This window comes from Lathyrus oleraceus, chromosome 5 (genome assembly GCF_024323335.1).
Source record: "Lathyrus oleraceus cultivar Zhongwan6 chromosome 5, CAAS_Psat_ZW6_1.0, whole genome shotgun sequence".
NCBI classification, from domain to species: Eukaryota; Viridiplantae; Streptophyta; class Magnoliopsida; order Fabales; family Fabaceae; genus Lathyrus; species Lathyrus oleraceus.
Genome location: NC_066583.1, coordinates 628,656,952 through 628,676,897, shown reverse-complemented (window position 1 = coordinate 628,676,897; position 19,946 = coordinate 628,656,952). Strand labels below are relative to the sequence as shown.

Here is a 19,946-nt window from a genome sequence, read left to right as displayed (position 1 = left end):
CAAAAGGTAAAACCATGTAGTCTTCTTCATTGAGGTCACAATGAGAAATGCATTGCTGACATCAAGATTTTAAAGAAACCTCACTTTGATGGATGTAAAGGAAAACAATGTTCTAATTGTACTCCTTTTTGTAACTGATGAAAAGGTATCAAAGTAATCAATTTCTTCCATTTAAGTACAACTCTTTACAACTAAACTGACATTATGACATTCAATAAACCCATAAGAGTGGTGTTTGGTTTCGTAAACTCACTTGCATCCAATTGGAACTTTTCTTGGTGTTAAATCAACAAGTGACCAAGTTTTTGTGGCTATAATAGCTTGTAACTCAGATTTCATAACTTCTTTCTATCAATCAAATTGGTGAGCTTGTTTATAGGTATTTGGTTCAGGACAAGAAGAAAAAATAGCACAAAAGATTTTATATGAAGGAGTGCAATAATCATATGGCCAAACAGAAGAAACAAGAAATGCATATTTACTTGATTCGAAATGTAATTTTGATTCATAAGAAGTAAGGAGACTTTTGTGATCCTCTTCAAGATATTTTGGTAAGGAGTTCACTCATATTCCTAGCCTTCCCAACCTTAACTTTTTCTAAAAAACATACAGTCCTCCCTAATTCCTTTCTCGAATACCCAACATTTTTTTGTCGTTTGTTTCGCCTACTTCGACGACTATCTTGGTGAATTGGTCAATGTATTTCCATAGGGTTTCCTTTTTCTTCTATTGGATTATGTTGAGGATATTTATATTCTTGAAGTTTTGTTTTTGGGTGGTGAACTAGGCGGTTAAGAAGTCGAAAAGTTCCTTGTAAGAGTTTATATAACCATCAGGTAAGGTTTTGAACTATTTCATGACGACCTCTTTGAGGGTCAAGACGAATAGTTTGCATCTCACTACAATTTGGACATGGTGATAATCAAGCATATTATCCACATGTTCGATGTGTTCGTCTGGATCTCTAGTCTCGTTGTGGCTATCTAGCTTCATAGGTTTTTCAAGGGACTTTGAGATCCAAATGTCAAAGATGCGTCTAGAGAGCGGATTTTTTCTTCAATCAGGAACTTGTCTTCGACGACGTGTATGTCCATTCTCCGAGGATGGCGCAATTTGGGATCCAAATGTCAAAGATGCGTCTAGAGAAAGGATTTTTTTCTTCAATCAGGAACTTGTCTTCGACGACGTGTATGTCCACTCTCCGGGGATGGCGCAACAGATATCTTGAGGACCACGTCCTTCAGGGGAGTGTGTTTGCCGCCTATGCCACCAGAGTCATGTACAGTAGAGTGGCATTCTAAATACAGGGGATAATTTAGAGATATGGGATCTGCTCGACATAGAGATGGGGTATCGATGAGGATCAGTTGTGGCGTTGTTCTACGATTACTATGTGATGTCGCTTCACGTGGGGAGAAATCTCTAAGTGGAGCGTATTGTAGGTTCTCTTATATTCTTAGGAGTTTTTTTGGCCAAAAGATGTGCATTATGTTGTTGCACTAAGTTGTAAATGATGGTGAGAAGAAGTTCATTAGTTCCTTGCAGGCCAGAATTTGTATGTTTTGTTGTATTTTATGAACTATTATGTATGATTTAGATTTATCAATATTTTATTCGACAATTCAATTTTAGTAATGAATGACTAATGTGTATGGTCTATACCTAAAATGGTTTTAAAATGACTTATAACATATGTTCTATTAATAATAAAAGATTTATTCAAAGTCATTGTCAAGGGGTGCAAGTATTGTCTTGGAGTTTGTCTTAATTCTAATATTTGAATTCACGGCATTTTTAATCATCTTTTGATGGAACACATACTCAAGCAACGCATTGAATCATCTTTTGATGGAACACATACTCAAGCAACGCATTGAATCATCTTTTGATGGAACACAGACTCAAGCAACGCATTAAATTTATCCAAATATTTTCTAACAGGATATATCTAAAGATTGAACTCCAGACTTTCTTTTAGAAAAATAAAATGTCTCTCCAATAAAATAATTTTATTGTAAAATGAGTACATTCGAATCTCAACCTTCAGATGCCACAAAGGGCATTTTCAAATTTTTAAAATCTTTTATGCCATTTTCCTAAGAGAGAAAAATGGCAAATACTCGAGTACCCATTGAATTTGGTTAGGTACCTATCTATCATCCATTTATGGGATATCATATCATTTTCTAATTAATTTATTTTAAAATAAAAAATAATTACTCCATCCATTTTTTTAAAATAATTTATTGTTACTTTTTCAACAACAATTCTACTTTTATGTATAATACCTTTAATTATTTATTACATTCATTTTATTTTTTCTCTTTCTATAATAATTATTTAAGAATAATTTTGATAAAATACAAGTAATACTACCGGTGCCCCCACTAAAAATCATGTGTACATAAGAACTTATTAAAAAAATTCAGAATTTAATTAATATTCTACGTTAAGTGAAAGAAAATGAACATGTGTTTTTAAAGAACAGTACTTATCTTCCTTTAGCGCAAATGGAAAGCTACTATATTTCGAAAGAAAATGTCACTTCAAGAAGCAATATCGATTGAATTAGTAAAAACATTTCAAAAATTCAATGACAAAAATTCTCCATTGGTTTCTCCTTTGCAATGACAATAAAGATCAGAGAATACCATATTTTTCATTAACATGCCCTCGTTGTACTCTCTTCGATTTTAAATTTATTAAATAATTAATATATCTATTTGATTATAAAAAATAAATTATCTTTTATAAATAAATAGGATCAAAAGAATATGTTGCAATTTCACAACTATTAACAAGTCCTTACTAGTTAAGACCCTTAAAGAAAGTTTCATAAAACTAAATAAACCAATTTTATTCCCAAAAAAGTACTAAAATATAAATTTTTTGGTCTCAAAGGAACTTGACAAAAAAAATTATACTAACCGGGGTTTAAATTTTCTATTGGGGTGAGGGGGAGCTTCATAAAAGCACTTTCCAATGGATGACCAATTTACATGTAAAAACAAAAACACTATAAGCCTAGCATTTACCAATTTATGCGAAGCGAAAACTTCCACCAAGCTTGCCTGTCATTATCAAAACAAAAGAACAATGGTCATTTACTTGCATAACTATGTTTGGAAAATTTATTTATGAGTAGATAGGGTTGCTTATCTGCAGTACATTTTTCTAAAAGCTCTTCGGCAAACTTTAACATTGCATCATTTTCCTCAACAAACTTTGCATATCTTTCTGTCTCCTTGACTGCCTCAGCAGCCAAAAATGACTTATTCTCCGCATCAGCAATTCTGTATGCTACAATTTCGGAAGCTTCCCTCATTGCATTATCAAATGCCGAAGTACTAGATGCCTCTGGCGCCGGCGAATTCATTTCTTTTGGTGCAGGTGGTTTTGAGTCAACAGCCGGCTTTGTCTCCACTGGGGTGTCCTTAATTTTGTAACAATTTTGTACCTGCGGGTGTAAGATGACGGAATAGTTTTAATCTGTTGAGTGGCTGTAACAGTTTATACAGTTAGTTTTTTCATTAGTTCAATTTTTCTAGCATGGTATCGGCAGGCTATTTTACCCTTCTCTATCACCCTCTCCTTCCCTCAAACAATATAGAATCAAGAAAACAAGCTTAAACATGCGAAATTTTGCCTTATGTGCCAAAAAAGGTGGGCCTATGTATATCCTGTTATAATTCTTTACCAAACAACTTGAAGTATATATATGAGTAAAAACAAAAAGGAGGAGAAACATCTACTCCAAACAAAACAAAGTATTATTGTTGATACAAAATAGCTTTCCAACATACGCATGTCTAGCAAAAACCCTAGAGAACTAATTTAAAGCAAAATACAGATAATATAATACTCTAACACATACATTTCTTTAAAGCATCGCAGAGGACTAATTACCTTTTCAAGCTTCCCTTGAGTAACAAGCCTTCTTAGCCTTGAACCTAATGCCCTTCTGAAATTTTGGTTTTGAGGAATGTTGTGCTTTTGCTGCAGTATTATGAGTCATTATTCCTTAGAAAGTATAAAATAAAAACAGACTATCCCATATTTAAAAGATAATATGCACATAAGATGCTGCAAAGTATACTATATTTCTGCCCCAAGTCCCCCAACTAGCCCCATAAGAAAAGGCATTGCCTAAGCACAAAAGCGAGGAAATTGCAACACAATCTCAATTTTAATTGACAAACTATGCAAGCCAAAATGCCCATAACTAACAAATATTGTTTGTCTACATGGCAAATATTTTTTCCTTTTCACAACTGGAAATAAGCTGTAACTATTACAAAAATAAGCATGCAACTTTGAAAGATCATACTAGAGTGAATGAATCTATTTACACGTGACAAAAATTCTAGAAGGCCCTCAAGTTGATGAAGGGATTTTGAATTCTCCAGTGTAAAACAAATGGCAAGTCCACACTGATATTGAACAGAAATTGGATAGTTTCTATGAAATCATAGGCGCAAATCTCATTACTACAATTATACCCAATTAAAACTAGGTTTAAATTAACATTTTTAACCCTCTAAAATAACCATTAATTATTTTAGTCCTATACAAGATTAGTTGAAGCCTAGAAGGAATTAAAGTTGGTTAGTGAGTAAGTCGAGGACAGAGATGGTAGGGAGAAATAAGGCATGTTGGCTAATAAGAAGAAATGAGAGAGTTTGGTGCCACAGTCAAATGCATACTATACCCAAATGATTGACATTACACATTACACAAATGTCAATGAATACTTCAAAATACCTTTCCACCAGAAGGAAAATACTTTGATGTTTTGAATGTAATGTATAGACGGCATAAGGATATTTAAATTCACAAATAAGCCTTATGTTATAAGGATTATGTATCGTCATAAATAAACTAGTTCAATAGTATTATGCAAGTCAAGTATTCAGGGGTCATAGAACCCAATTAGACAGCAGCAATTCAATCCAAAAGATCTTTGAGCACAATTCAATTCATAAAATCTATGTTACATGATCTAGAAACAAGTCATTCAACCAATCCACAAAAAATAGTGATCACAAGAAAGGCATCACTCCAAGAAAATTGACTCACCTCAATGAAGCTAACAATAGCACTCAAGTCGGACCCATTGGCATCTCTGATTGTTGATAAAGCTTCAAAAATCATTGAATTGTACCTGATAAAAATGACGAGTACAAAGAAGCAGTCATAATATGTCCTTAATTGATAGGACAAATAATGAAAAATAAGACATTGTGTTTAGAAGTCTATATAATTTTAAAAAATATAATACTTTATGAAGGTCAGCTAGAAGTAAGCGATGTAAACATGTTGACAATGAAAAGTTCTTAAATATGTCTTACTGCAACACAAAATTGTGTTAAAAACAGAACACTCGGTCACAAATTTAACAGTAGTAATTGGTAATTTATCCTATTAATATTTGGTGTCGAGTTATCAAGCACTCAACTCTCTTTGGTATGCAATATGGGTACAGGTATGCAGTATGTTTCCTACTAAGTATTGGTACATGGGTATGCATAGTCAGTACGCTTGAGTGTAATATGCTCTAATATACTACTAGTATAACTAATACTAATTAGGGTGATTGGACATCATTTAAGTTTTTTCATAATTTGCTATTTCATCCTTCTCTAATTATTAGATCCTTTTGGAACTTTTGTCTGTCCCTAAATAGATCCTTTGCAAATTTCTTGATACATTTCTTACTCTTTTTCCAAATGCTATCATTTATTTATGCTACCAAATTTTATTTTGGAATATGAAAAGTTAGCATTGAATGCATCTATACACAGTAGTTTAGTAATAGTCATACACAAATTAGACACAAATCACACTACAAACTTTTTTTAATATGCCTAAAAAGTGCCAAAGGATCTTATAAATAGGGATAGATGGAGAATAAAATAAATAAATAAATAACCATGAAGAGAAATTGTAGCATACTATGTATTTAATTCAATTAATTCCATGTTTTACTAATAAGGAGCAAGGAGAGTGTTTCAAGGTTCAACAAGTGGGTATCAAAGGGGTTGGTGGCCCTATGACAAGGGCTAAGGTGGAGATAATAAGGGATCATCTTGAAGAACAAATCACCTTATGTTAAGACACTGATTCTTATCAAGAATATCTTATTTCGTGTGGCAGATTTGCAATTCGATATTATCATTTATCCTGAATGTGGCTATTGTGTTCCTTCCCATTTCCCATCTCCTTCCGCCTTGTAAGTTTCCTTTCTATTTCTAATTTATTCAATTTTCTTAGTTTTTCCTTCGTTTTCTCTCCTTATTCAAGAAATTTTCACTAAGTTCAAGATTCGTCTTGTATATGAATCCTCCAGGATCCAGATCATTTACTTTACCCTACACAAAAGGACAATTTTTTTATGTACCAAAGCAACTTGCAAGCAGTTATTTCCAACAGCAAGTAAGACCATATATTCCTAATTTTCCCTTTTTCCTAAACCCTTCATCTTTAATAAAAACGTAGAATCTTCGATCCTCACCTACCTATTTTCCAATTCTATGGATTAAATGGAGAATTGACAAGAACCAATTCACAAACGTACCACAAAAATGCAAGTACCGACTCAGGGTTCAAGTGGGGTAGAAAATTGTTTCATTGTGAATATCGTGATTCAAGATTGTCGTTCCACTCCAATTTCCTGGAGTTTCATGGTTTTATAGAGGGTTTCCGATTTGGACTCCATGTACTCACACAATCATGCATTCACCAATTCGAACCATCTAATTAAGATCATAAGGCTCACATTCCAACTAGGCATTTTAGACTCAATTACCAAAGTTACATGGTGGGCCTCTCAATCTTGATCCAACTATCAAAATTGTACGACGGCATCAAATGCATGATTTTTTTATATCATGGACTCCAAAGTCCAAATCACACATTGGTGTTTGTGCACTAAATATACAATCCTAGAAAATGGAACTGGTACCATCCGTGTAAACTAGTTTTACACCGACGCCTAACAAGAATTCACTACTTTGCAGTTATTTTAACATACAACAATTTCAAAAGGGTTCATGTGGCAATGTGATTTATTCCTGTTGGACTACAATACAATACAACCCGACCAATCAACGTTCTTTTATTTCATCCATTACCAAATCAAATGAGCACACTCAATTCACGAAACTGCATAAAAAAATGTATAAAAAAATATCTTACTGTGGAGGAGCATCCTCAATTTGAGAAGGCTGGTGTGTAGGAGTCTGAATTTGAGACGCAGGAGCAACATTTTGCAGAGTAGCATTAACTGGAGTAGCAGGGGCAGAAGCCGGAGTAGCAGGAGCAGAAGCAATAACTAACGATTTCGCCTTGGGAGTCCTAGACTTATCTTTAGAGTTTTGACCAGGAAAAACGCTTAAATTCCGCCATTTATCCTGAACAATGAATCAACGATAACAAATTAATATAAAAATTTAAAGAAACAAAAACCCTAACCCTAACCCTAATAATTAGAGAATAAAATAAAATAAAAAACCTTGAGATCAATGTTGGAACGGCTACAGAGTTTTTCGGCGAACTCTTTGTCTCTGAGAATGTTCTTCCACTTTCCGGTACCGTGTTTTTGAACGCCTTGATGCAAAGCTTCTTCTTCTTCAGGCGTCCACTTCTGCTTCTGATTTCCCATATTGCAGCGCCAAAGAGGTTCAGTTTCGATGGATTTAACAGGTGAATACGAAGTACTAGTAGAGTCGAGTACTGCTATTGACGCTTTCTCGTCACGTTTTTTATTTATACTATTCCATGTTATGGAGTTTTTTTTTCTCTCTCTCTAGTGTGATTGCGTTCAGTCGAATTTTGAAGCAGTCACTTAAATAGCTGATCGTGGCCGTTAGATATGGTTTGTTTTAAAATATTAAAACGGGCCTCAGCTTGTTTAGCTCTAGGGTTATTTTTGGTAATATGGCCCAAAATGGATTAGCCCATTATGGTTTTTGGATTACTCATTATATCCTAGGCCCATCTCACGTATTCTGCCGAATTTTCAAAATTATTGTAAGAATTTGAATTTCAATATTCGGATGCGTCTATGAAGGCTCCATCTAACAATTATTTATTGTTATCGGATCTTTCTTTTTTTTTTCAATCTCCATCTAACAATTATTTATTGTTATTGGATCTTTCTTTTTTTTTTCAATTTTGTTTTTTCAAAAATAAAGTGTGGGGATAAATGATAAAAAGATATTGAATGACACATTTTATATTGGCAAAGCATAAAAGTATTTATATTACAAATCTTATTAAACCTGTTCGTTTTTTATCGGAAGCTTGTGATTTGGCTTTTGATACAGCAATCAAAGGAAAATAATTTTTAATTATTGGTATCAAAAAAAGCAGTTGATTCAGTAACATGGGTTACAATAAGAACTCAATGTCATTATGTTAATAAGAAATGACTCAGAGGTATGTTAACTAATTGATATACTACACAAACGAAACGAGACTTCGTAAGTTCAGGGACTTGAGAACATGATATACTACATAAACGAAACAAGACTTCGTAAGTTCAGGGACTTGAGAACAGAGCAAAAGGCGGTGAAATTAGACTCTCTTTCAAAAAGAGAATACACAACAAACATCATAAAATCAAGTCAAAAACCATCTCAGAACCAAATGAAAACAAAGTTTTAAAATAAATGAATTTTAAAAGTTGGATTAAACTTACGGATAATGAAATCTTGATGTCTTCATTTAAGTATTGGTGTCTTGTCTTTCTTCATTTCATGAAATACGGACTAGTTTAAATAGAGCTCACTTCAAAAAAAAAATCTTTGAATCTCTCAAAATCCATATTATGGCAACATAGCTATTAAAAACAAATCATTCAAATAGTCACTCATTGCTCCAAGAAAATGTTCAAGATTTGGATTGATCTTTCCGGCCTTCTATCTCTCTGCTTTCCTTGAGCTTTATTTTCGCTTTGTTCTTATTCATTGTCCTTCCATAATCCAATGTGATCCCTTGAGTATGTGTTATTGTGTAATCTCGTACCAATCCTAGTTTTTTTTCCCTTTCTTCCTACGTTTTGTGTCCACCTTTGTCACCTTTGCATCCTCGTCCTCTCTCTCATCCCAGCAACCTTGCCCTATTTTTTCTTTCCGACTATTTCTTTACTCCATGTGGATGCTCTATTTCATACTCAAATCTTGCCCCTTCATTGTCATGGAACATATAGGATCAAGCTCTAAAATCACATGAATAAAACTGAGACATTAATTGTATTCGAAAGAGTCGAACATAGTATGTATTAATTGTATTCGACAGAAAGTCAAATACAACTTGTCGAAGTATGTTGTTGTTGTTGTTGTCATCAAAGGAGTTAACCTCGACAGAGTTAAAACTTAACATTTATTAGTTAGTTAGTTAGAGATTATTTGGTGTGCAAGTAATCTCATATATAAATAGGAATGTACCATATTATTGTAAGTGTATTAAAATGAGAAGTTCAGTTAGAATAAACGCGTAGAGAAACTCTACAGAATTTGATTCATCTTCTTCCCCTTTCTCCCAAAACCCTAATTTCTCTTTTCTTCCTCGATGCACTTTCACGAACTTCTTCCTTCTCAAATTATTGTGTGGCGGAATCATCTTGCAACCAATGTGTGGTTGAATCACTCAAATGACGAGTGACGAACGAGAAGAACGAATCAATCAGAAATATTAATTCAATCAAGATTGATTCAGATTATCTCCAAAATTAGGGTTAATTCCAACAAAAATGTAATAAATAGTATACAAAAGACTAATTAGAAAATTTAAGGATGGCAAAAAGGAAAAACAATTTTACAATAATAACAATTTAAAAAATATAATTCAAATGCAACTACTAAGACTAACCCTTGAGTTGGGGTCTTCCTAAAAAATTAACACTACTACATATTTAAAGATTGAGTTGAATTTCAGAACCTCTTTTAAGTTATGATTGATGAAATGTCACCGATTTTAAATTTTGGTAAGGACTAAGTATGATGTCCTATTCAAAATGCACACATGTGTTTAATATAAAATACAAATTTTGAATTACAGGGTTTACAGGGTTACGTTTTATGGTTCCTCTTAATTTACATTTTAAATTCCAATAGTTATAGGTTATTCCAATATTAAATTAATAAGCCTAAGGAGCTCAAAGAATCTAATTTGAAAATAGAGAAATCTAGAATTGAAAGATGAATGTGTTCCTGCAGATGCGGTGATTATGGCATTTTGCGCTGATTGTCTTTCTTGCATGGAGTCCATTAGACACCTCACACTTCGACCTGGACTTTTCTACATGTGGCTGCCTCTAGATTCACACCCAACTTTAAATAAAAAGACAATTGACACAGTCGCAGCAAGGTTTTGGTAATGAGCATAAATCATTTTTATAATGAGAAAATAGTGACTATGAAAATAAAATAAAAAATAGAACTTTGGTGTGTGTGGACATTCAATGTGGTTGACACCTGTCTATTCATCTCACCAAGTGCCTATAAACTTAATAATACAACGTGTTCATTTCGCAATCAAATAAAATATGAGAAAAGAGGTGATTCACTCTAAATTAATTTTATACTATTAATAAATAATAATTATTTATTCTATTAAATTAAATTAAAATTTTTAAATTTTATTTATATGATATAGTAGAATAATATATTTTCATTAAATGATCGTATAAAATATTTTTATTAAATCTATAAAATAAATTAAAATGTTTCACTATCTAATATAATGAGTCTTTTAGAAGATTCAAATATAAATGACCACTAATTTATTTATAACACTCTTTCTCCTCAAGGAGATGAATGTATATCTATCATTGATGACTTAAAAATAATTCTTTAAATTATCAGTAAGGTTTTCGTGGGAGTACATATATGAAGTGCAAATAAGATAACTATTTAATTTTTTTTTAATGAAATTTCAGGTAATTTCAATATATTTAGTTTTGTCATGTTGTACCGAGTTATGATCCATGTCAATAGGAGATTTATTATCATAATATAGTCTCGTTGGTTCATAATATTTTATCTTTAAATCTTATAAGATCAATTTCAACCATAATAATTAACATATCTCTTGTGTTATTGTCCTGAACTCTACTTCAACACTAGATCTTATGCTACACTTTATTTTTAACTCTACCAAGTTATAATATTTCTATAACTAGAAAAATGCAATAACGTGTAGTTTATCTCCTATCCATAATTGACTATGTATAGTTGGTGTCAGTATAGACTTCAAGACCCACACTCTCATTTCTTTCAAACAAAATTCCTCTACCAGGTGTTTCTTTCAAGTATTGTACAATTCATAGCGCAACTTATAAATGAATTTCTGTTGATTGGTGTTTAAAAAAACAATCACGAGTTTGGGTCACTTGAGCAATTAAACTCGAAAAAATCTCAAAGACAGTGTTGTGCAGAAAAGTGCAAAGAAAAGTGTTTGTGACTGACACTTAAATGCTTGTAAGTTAACAAACTGAATGTAAAATTGAACTGAAATAATGCATAATTACTTGAAGAAATAAAATAGACAAAAAGCATAATAAATGTCATAAAATAAAAGTTTTGATTGAAAAGACTTAGAGAAATTTAAAAGGAAGACGCAAACTCACACATTTCTCGGAAACTGTTTCCCTCTATGACTTAGATACTTTAGTCCTACATAGAATGAGTGAAATTTGCAACCTAGATCCCATACCATGAAATCGACTTATATACTAATAAAATAGTAATCCTCGACAACGGGGAGATCCCCAGGATCTGAAACGTATCTCACTAAGTGGGTTCCAACGCTCTAACTTGCTTCCATGCTTCTTCAACAATAAAACTACTCAAAAATATTTTTATACTGTGAGAGTATCTTTATTAAATCCATAAAATAAAAAAATATTTCAATCATAAACACTTAAGATAGAGTATTCTAATATAACGAGTCTTTTAGAAGATTCATACATAAAATACCCCTAATAATATTTAAAAAAATAGTAAAATAAATTATTTGTAACACTTTTTCTCCTAAAGTAGATAAATGTATATTTATCATTCATAATTTAAAAATAATTTTTTAAGTTATCGGCAAGGTTATCGTAGGAGGACACATATGAAATGCAAATAAAACTACTATTAATTTTTCTTTAATAAAGTGTCAATCAACTTCAATATATTTGGTTTTGTCATATTACGCCGAGTTATGATATATACCAATAGGAGACTTATTATCACAATATAGTCTCGTTGGTTCATAACACTTTATCCTCAAATCTTATAAGGTCAATTTCAACCATAATAATTAACATATCCCTTGTGTTATTGTCCTGAACTATGTTTCAACACTAGATCTTGATACTACACTTTATTTTTAACTCTATCACGTCATAATATTTCCACCTAGGAAAGTGAAATAACCTGTAGTTTATCTCCTATCCATAATTGACTCTGTATAGTCGGTGTCAGTATAGGCTTCAAGACCCACACTCTCATTTCTCTCAAACAAAATTCCTCTACCAGGTGTTCCTTTTAAATTTTGTACAATTTATAGCGCAACTTATAAATGAATTTCTGTTGGTTGGTGTTTATTGACATTTTTAATAAACAATCACAAGTTTGGTTCACTTAAGCGATTAAACTCAAAAAAATCTCAAAGACAATTTGTACAGAAAAGTGCAAAGAAAAGTGCTTGTGACTAAAACTTAAATGTTTGAAAGTTAACAAACTGAATGTAAAACTGAACTAAAACAATGTGTAATTGCTTTAAAGAAATAAAATAGACAAAATGCATAATAAATTTCATAAAATAAAAGTTTTGATTGAAAAGATTTAAAGAAATTTAAAAGAAAGACGCAGACTCATACATTTATCACAAACTGTTTATCTCTATGACTTGACTACTTTAGTTCTACAGAGATTGGGTGAAATTTGCGACATATATCATATACAATGAGATTAACTTATATACTAATACAATAGTAATCGTCGACAACATGTAGATCTTCGGGATCTGAAACGTATCCACGTGTCTTCAATGATAAAACTGCTGAAAATCAACCATCATGCTGATAACTACACTAATAACCGATTTGAACCTCTTAACTGCCTCTGTCGATAATCTTTGGTTGACTCTTATAGTGTTATTGATACACATTCACATCACTTAATCTTTTTACTTAAGAATATCTTAAGTCCCAATATCTGGTGGAAGTGTCGAACTCGACACTTGTTAAATATCTAATTTGTATAACCCTTTCTTAGATTCTGGACATGTTTTGAAGAGTGAGTGATCATAATCTTGTGGATCTATCCTAAGACTCCTCCAAACCAGTCTTCATGGACATTAGAATACTCTATTTCTCGACTCATCTGATAGGTCAGCCGAACCATCATAGTCGACATAGTTAGTATGTCGAAGCCTTTCATTAAGTCTTTTATACTTAGCATTTTCCAAAATGGTTATTAGAATTATTTCTTGACTTTTTCAGCTAAAATTGACAGACTAAGAGTTGGTGCATGAATTGGTTGACTAAGCTAAGAACAAAAACAACATCAGTCAAGTATATTTGAGGTCTATAAGTTTTTTGACTAATCTCTGATACATTTCTTTGTCAACTTTACACTTGGATCTATTGGTGTATTTGCAGGCTTGCATGTTGTCTTGTTAATCTTTTGCAAAAGATCAATAATGTATTTCTATTGAGATATGAAAATTCATTTTTTAGAGTGGACAACTTCAATTGTAAGAAAGTATTTCAAATTTCCCAAAGTCTTAATCTCAAGTTCCTTGACTAAGTGTTTATCAAACAATTATTGTCCTTCCTCATCATTAATTATGACTATAATATCATTCACATACACAAATAACACAGATACCTACCCTATTTCAAAATGTTTAATAAATAGGGTATGGTCTCCTTGACTTTGTTTGAAGCTCAAAACTACCATAACTTTAGTGAATCTTCCAAACCAAACTCGTGTCAATTGCTTTAGTCCATATAAATACTTTCTTAACTTGTACACAATATTCACGGCAGTATGTTCAAGGAATCCAGGAGGTACGCCATGTAGAGTTTTTCTTCAAGTTCACCATGAAGGAATGAATTTTTTACATAAAATTGAGATCCAATTGTAATTAGCTACTAAAGATAATATCATCATGATAATGTTCATTTTTTCAAATGGAGTAAATGTCTATGAATAATCTACTCCATAAGTTTGAGTGAATCCTTTGGCTACCAATCTTACCTTGTACCTCTCAATAGATTCATTTGTCTTATATTTAACAAAGTATACACATTTGCACCTTACATGTTTCTTTCCATTTGATAGAGAAACCAATCCCAAGTATTGTTCTTATCCAATGCCTCAATCTCTAAATCCATGGTTTGTTCCTATTTCATGCCAACCAATGCATCAGATAGAGAGGTAGGTAGTGTTACAATATTTAGATCTATGAGGAAGACTTTATGGGTAGGTGAAACATGTTCAAAGTTTAAGTAGTTCGATAGAGGGTAAAATGACTTTTTTGTACATGTTCTAGTATCTTTTATAAGGGAAATTGGAAGATGTAAATCTTCATAGTGTGATGGTAGTGGTGGTGAAATTAAGTTGGATTCTGGTTCCTATTCATGAGAAAACTCAGAAATTGAACCATAAAGTTTGAAAGACCAACACAATTTACCTCATGTAATATTAGATCAGACTCATAGATATGAGTAGATTTAGGAATGGTCTTTATTCTCGTATATACTAAATTCTTTCCATATCTTACATCAATTTCAACATTTTCATCCTTTTCATAATCAAGTTCAATTTCAACATTGTCACTACTAGTTTCAACACTACTACAAAATAAACCTTTTGTAACACCAGTTTTACAACGGTCTTCTTGTTAACCGTTATATTAGTTCTTTTTTGGGCGCTTTTTTTTTTGTATTTACTAAAGGACATTTCACAATGGTCATAGGTACCAACCGTAGTGAAAGGTACCTGGAGTGAAATGGTTCGAATCCCAACACCAACAATATTCCATTTATTGTGACATAATGGGCTTGACCTTTTATATCACTACAGATGTTATAATCAACTGTGGTATACATTTCAACCATTTCATCACGGTTTGTATTTTCAATTGTGGTGAAATATGTTACTTATTTATATATAAGTGGAATTATATCTGGCTTCAGTACATTACAATCATCTCTCTCAAAACAAAAACCTAACATCTCTTTCACCCGTCTCTCTCAAAACAAAACCCTAACATCTCTCTCACTCATCTCTCTCATATGGAAACCCCAAACGTATCCAGCCAACTCGTATTCTTCGAAGTATTCCTTTGTTTGATTAAATCTTAGGAAATGACTATTTTACAGGTTCGTCTTCATTATAGTTTATGTTACAAAATATGTTTATCTATTATTGTTTATGTTTCAATAGCTTGTTTCATAATATTTGAACTTTCTGCTTGTTTTGACTTGTAGGTAGGGATGTTGTTTTCAAACAAGAGGACGAAGCTAAAGTGAGCGTTGCAAAATTTTGTGAAAGATCCAAAATGACACTCATTCAAAATAGACACAAGTTTGCAGCTCTAACTTCAACTTCATTCTTATTTCATTGTGGATGCCATCATGAGACATGTAAGTTTCTGAAACATTCTTCGTGTATTTTGTTTATGGTTTGTTGTTATGAATGTTATTGTTAATGTTTGTTTAAAATATGAGTTTATTTTATATTATGCGGTTTGAGTGTTTTTCCAATCCCTTATCGGATATATAACTTTTCATATTGCATTAGAAAATCATAATATGATAGGTAAAGTTATATTAGAAAACAAGTACACATTCAATTATTGACAAGAATTATTTAATTTGTTATCTGCATATTGTTCTTTAACTGTTAGAACTTTATTTAATTATTGTAGATCTTCAACCGTCCCCTCCCCACATCTATTTTTGTTTGCAAAACAAATAATATTTTTCAAAATGAACTAGAGGTGTAGGAAGGGATGGTATAAGATCTACAGTCGTTAAACAAAGTTCTAAATATTAAAGAGAAAAATAGGGATAAGGAGTTGAAGAACTCTTGTCAAACATTGAATGTGAACTTATTCTTCTAATATAACTTAATTTGTCATATTATAATGTTCTAGATAAAATTGAAAGGTTATGTTTAGTGAGCATTGACGAAATAAACATTTCACATCATTTATAATAAACTCCGTTGTATATATCATAACGGTTGTTTATACCAACCGTTGTTAAATATTTTGCAGTGTAGAATATCACAATGGTTGTTTAAAGTAACCATTGTGGTAGGCAGAACGTTACAAGCTTATAATCATGGTCGAATGACCGCGGTGGAAAGCATCATATATACAATCACACCTTACCTCACAACGACTGGTTCAACATGGTGGTATCCCTTTTACAACCGTTGTGATAGCATTTTCTTTAATAGTGCAACCTCAACTTCTGGTCTGAGAGTAAGCCAGGAAGTAGAATGAACTTATCTTCCTTGCTTATATTCTTCCCATGAAGATGAGTTTGAACAAAGTAACTTTATTATTCATGGAAAGTGACATCTCGAGAGACAAATGATTTATGATATGATGAATGATAATATTTGTAACCCTTTTGGGTGGAAGAATATCATATAAAGATACACTTTAAGTCTTCTGGATCAAGTTTCCCTCTACCATCACTATAGATATGGGCGAACGTCATATAACCAAACATTCTAGGAGTAAGATTACTAGAGGTGGTCACATTAGGATAAAATGAGGATAAGACTTTCATAGGATTTTTTGAGGCAAGAACAATAGAAGATAAATAATTTATGAGATACGATGCAGTTAAAATTGCCTCGTCCTAATATTTCTTAGGAACTTTATTTTGAAATAGTATAACACATGTTTGGTCTAAAAAATGTCCATTTTTTCTCAAGAGTGTCATTTTGTTGGGGTATTTCAACACATGAAGACTCATGAATGATACCTTAATTTTGGAAAAAAAAAAGTATTAAGTTTGTTATTAAAGTAATTCTTGGCGTCATCAGACCAAAGAGTCTTAATACTCATACCAAACTGATTTTTAACCATCGAGAAAAATTGAGGAAACATATGACTAACTTTTGATTTTTGTTTAAATAAGTAGACCCAAATAATCCGAGTACAATCATCAATAATAGTTACGAACCAATGACCATCTAATATATTTGAAGTATTAGATAAACCCCACACATTTGCATGAACAAGATGAAATGGATTGATTCTCGTTTTATTCAGGGCCAACCCAATCAATCCGGGGGGCCCAATCTAATTTTAAAAATTGGCCTAAAAGAATATGAATTTATATCTATTTTTTTGAAAAAAACGGTGCAAAATCATAAATTTTGAAAAAAAATAATATTTTTACACCTATTTTTAACAAACAGATGTAAAATAGATTTCGAAAACATTATGATTTAACACCTATTTTTAAAATAACAGGTGTAAAATATATATTCGTAGTAATTAAAAAAAATATGTGGGCCCCTCAAAATTTTGAGCCCAGTGCTATAGCACTTCTTGCTCATGCTAAAGGCTGGGCCTGGTTTTATTACTAACGGAAAAAGGTACATGCTTGTGTTTAGCAAGCTTACACACTTCGTAATGAAGACTCTAAACATCTAATATTTTAAATAAAACAAAAAATAACCACTTAATTACTCTAAAAGAATGATGACCCGGACAACAACAGGATAAGGAAACATTTTCCTTGTTGGTCTTTATTTATTTTGGAAAAAAGGAATCATTCTTGAGAAAATATGAGCTTGCATCTTTGTTATCCAAGTAGTAAAGACCACTCCATTATCTAGAACTTCTAGTCATCATTCCCCTATTTTCGTCCTTAAAAACACAAGAGGTATTATAGAAGATAACATTACATGATAGGTCTTTTGTGAGTTTTTGTATGGAAATTAGGCTTAGACAATTTTGGAATATAAAGGTCATTGTTAAAGGTAATGGATGAGTTAATTTGAATCGTTCTTGACGTGTTACAATTATAAGAGTATCATCTTCAATGAATGTTTTTCTGATATTGAGGCAAGGTAAATAAATGGAGAAGTGTGCGGGTAATTGTGTCATGTGGTTAGTGGCTCCAAAACCTAGTATCTAATATTGTTTAAAGGGTATATCTGAAGCATTAATCCAAACGGAAATGGAGATTTGCCACACAAAAAAGGGAAATGAAAATATACCTATATGTGTTAGAGAACAAGTACTTGTTGGTTTCTCCAACTTATTGAGAAAAGATCTTACATTTTCTACTTCACTTGGGTTAAGTTGCACCCTTCCTTCTTGACTACATCCAGTAGTACTATCAGTCATCCGTGTATGTCTTCCTTTTTATGATAAGTCTCTCTCCTATCCCCATTCTCTATTAGGATACTTTCCATTTAATTTCCAATATTTTTTCGAACATGACAAGACTTGTTGCAATAAATACACCACACCTTTCCACCATTCTTTTCTCCTTAGGTCCATTCTCATTTCTTCTGATAAGCCATAATGGTAAAATTATTTTCAACTAGCATTTCATCTCTAACGCTAGTCATGGAAAAAATCAAGAAAAAATGAATAAAAACGAGTTTCAATTGACCCACGAACTAAATTACTAAAATAGAAGAGTGAGCATCCAAAATAGAGAAAAAACAAGGCGATCTCCAATACGGGAGATTTTTTTTGATAGTTTCTTTTTGCTGCCAAAGAGTGGTGGCATGTGGCGAAGCTGACAAAGGTGAAATTCTGGGTTAAACCGTTTTTTCAAGGCGACAGTGTTGATTTGGGTGGTGAGATTAAAAATCAGACGAAAATGGTGCAATAGTATGAATAGTGCACAAAGGTGAATAATAGTAGAAGTGTACATGGGTTGGACCAACCCACAAAACTCAGTCAAACCCACTCATAAAAATCCAAAAAATGGGTTGGGTCGAGTAATTTGATGGGTATGAGTTTAAAACTCAAAAAACCCATTAAAAAAAATCAGATCTCAGGTAAAATCGGACCTGAATCCAAAAAACTCACTGACCCAGTAATCAAACATTTATTATTGTAATTTTAATACTTTTAATAAATATTAACTCAGTTGTTATAATTCTAGTCTCTTTAACATTTAGTATTTTAGTGAACCATGACTTTAATTAAATTTGGATGTTTCACTCGTTGATTATTTTGATGCTAATACGATTGTATGTAATGCAACTATAATTTATTACTACGTAATATTTTATGATAATTTTTATTATTAATGTTATCATTTATTATTTATGATGCTAAAAAATAGTAAAAATATATTATCTATTTTTTTTTGTAAGAAGATAAAAATATTGTATAATTTTTATGAAATAAATATGATAATTTATTATTTAATCATTTAATATTAATAAAAAAAAAGGTATTTGGATAACCCATTTTATCTCACCCTAGAATTGGGTATTTAATCAAAAATGACCGCAATGAAGCGACGGAAAAAAAAACCTCAATGAAAACGACAAGGGTTTTTAAAAAAACACTGCAATGAAGGTGGGTTTGATTTAAAAATATAAAAAAAAAAAAAAAAAAAGCAATTAAACGACTAAAACTTTTTATGCGGAAGCGAATCGTTTTTGAACTAGAGCTGATAGCATGTTTGAATTTGAATATTATATATTGAATATATAAACACTTTATATATATATATATATATATATATATATATATATATATATATATATATATATATATATATATATATATATATATATATATATATATATATATATATATATAAAGACAATTTGTAAGCTCTATATTGTAATATACAATATATAAGAGTTGTTTTTAAGATATTCAAACCAAAGTTTAAACTCAGATACAGTAAATCTAAGTAGGAATTGATACCTGTTTCGTTCTTTTGCATG

General features: G+C 31.6%; 1 protein-coding gene across 1 annotated transcript; it reads right to left on the bottom strand.

Annotated features, from left to right (window-relative positions):
• Window positions 1–2,831: 2,831 nt before the first annotated feature.
• Window positions 2,832–7,825, bottom strand: LOC127087316 (telomere repeat-binding factor 4). Its single transcript, XM_051028199.1, has 6 exons — window positions 7,511–7,825; window positions 7,195–7,409; window positions 5,077–5,161; window positions 3,907–3,996; window positions 3,169–3,457; window positions 2,832–3,071 (listed from the first exon to the last, which is right to left on the bottom strand). Exons 1-6 carry the CDS (start codon window positions 7,658–7,660, stop codon window positions 3,040–3,042), a joined length of 861 nt encoding a protein of 286 aa, XP_050884156.1. The 5' UTR covers window positions 7,661–7,825; the 3' UTR covers window positions 2,832–3,039.
• Window positions 7,826–19,946: the final 12,121 nt, after the last annotated feature.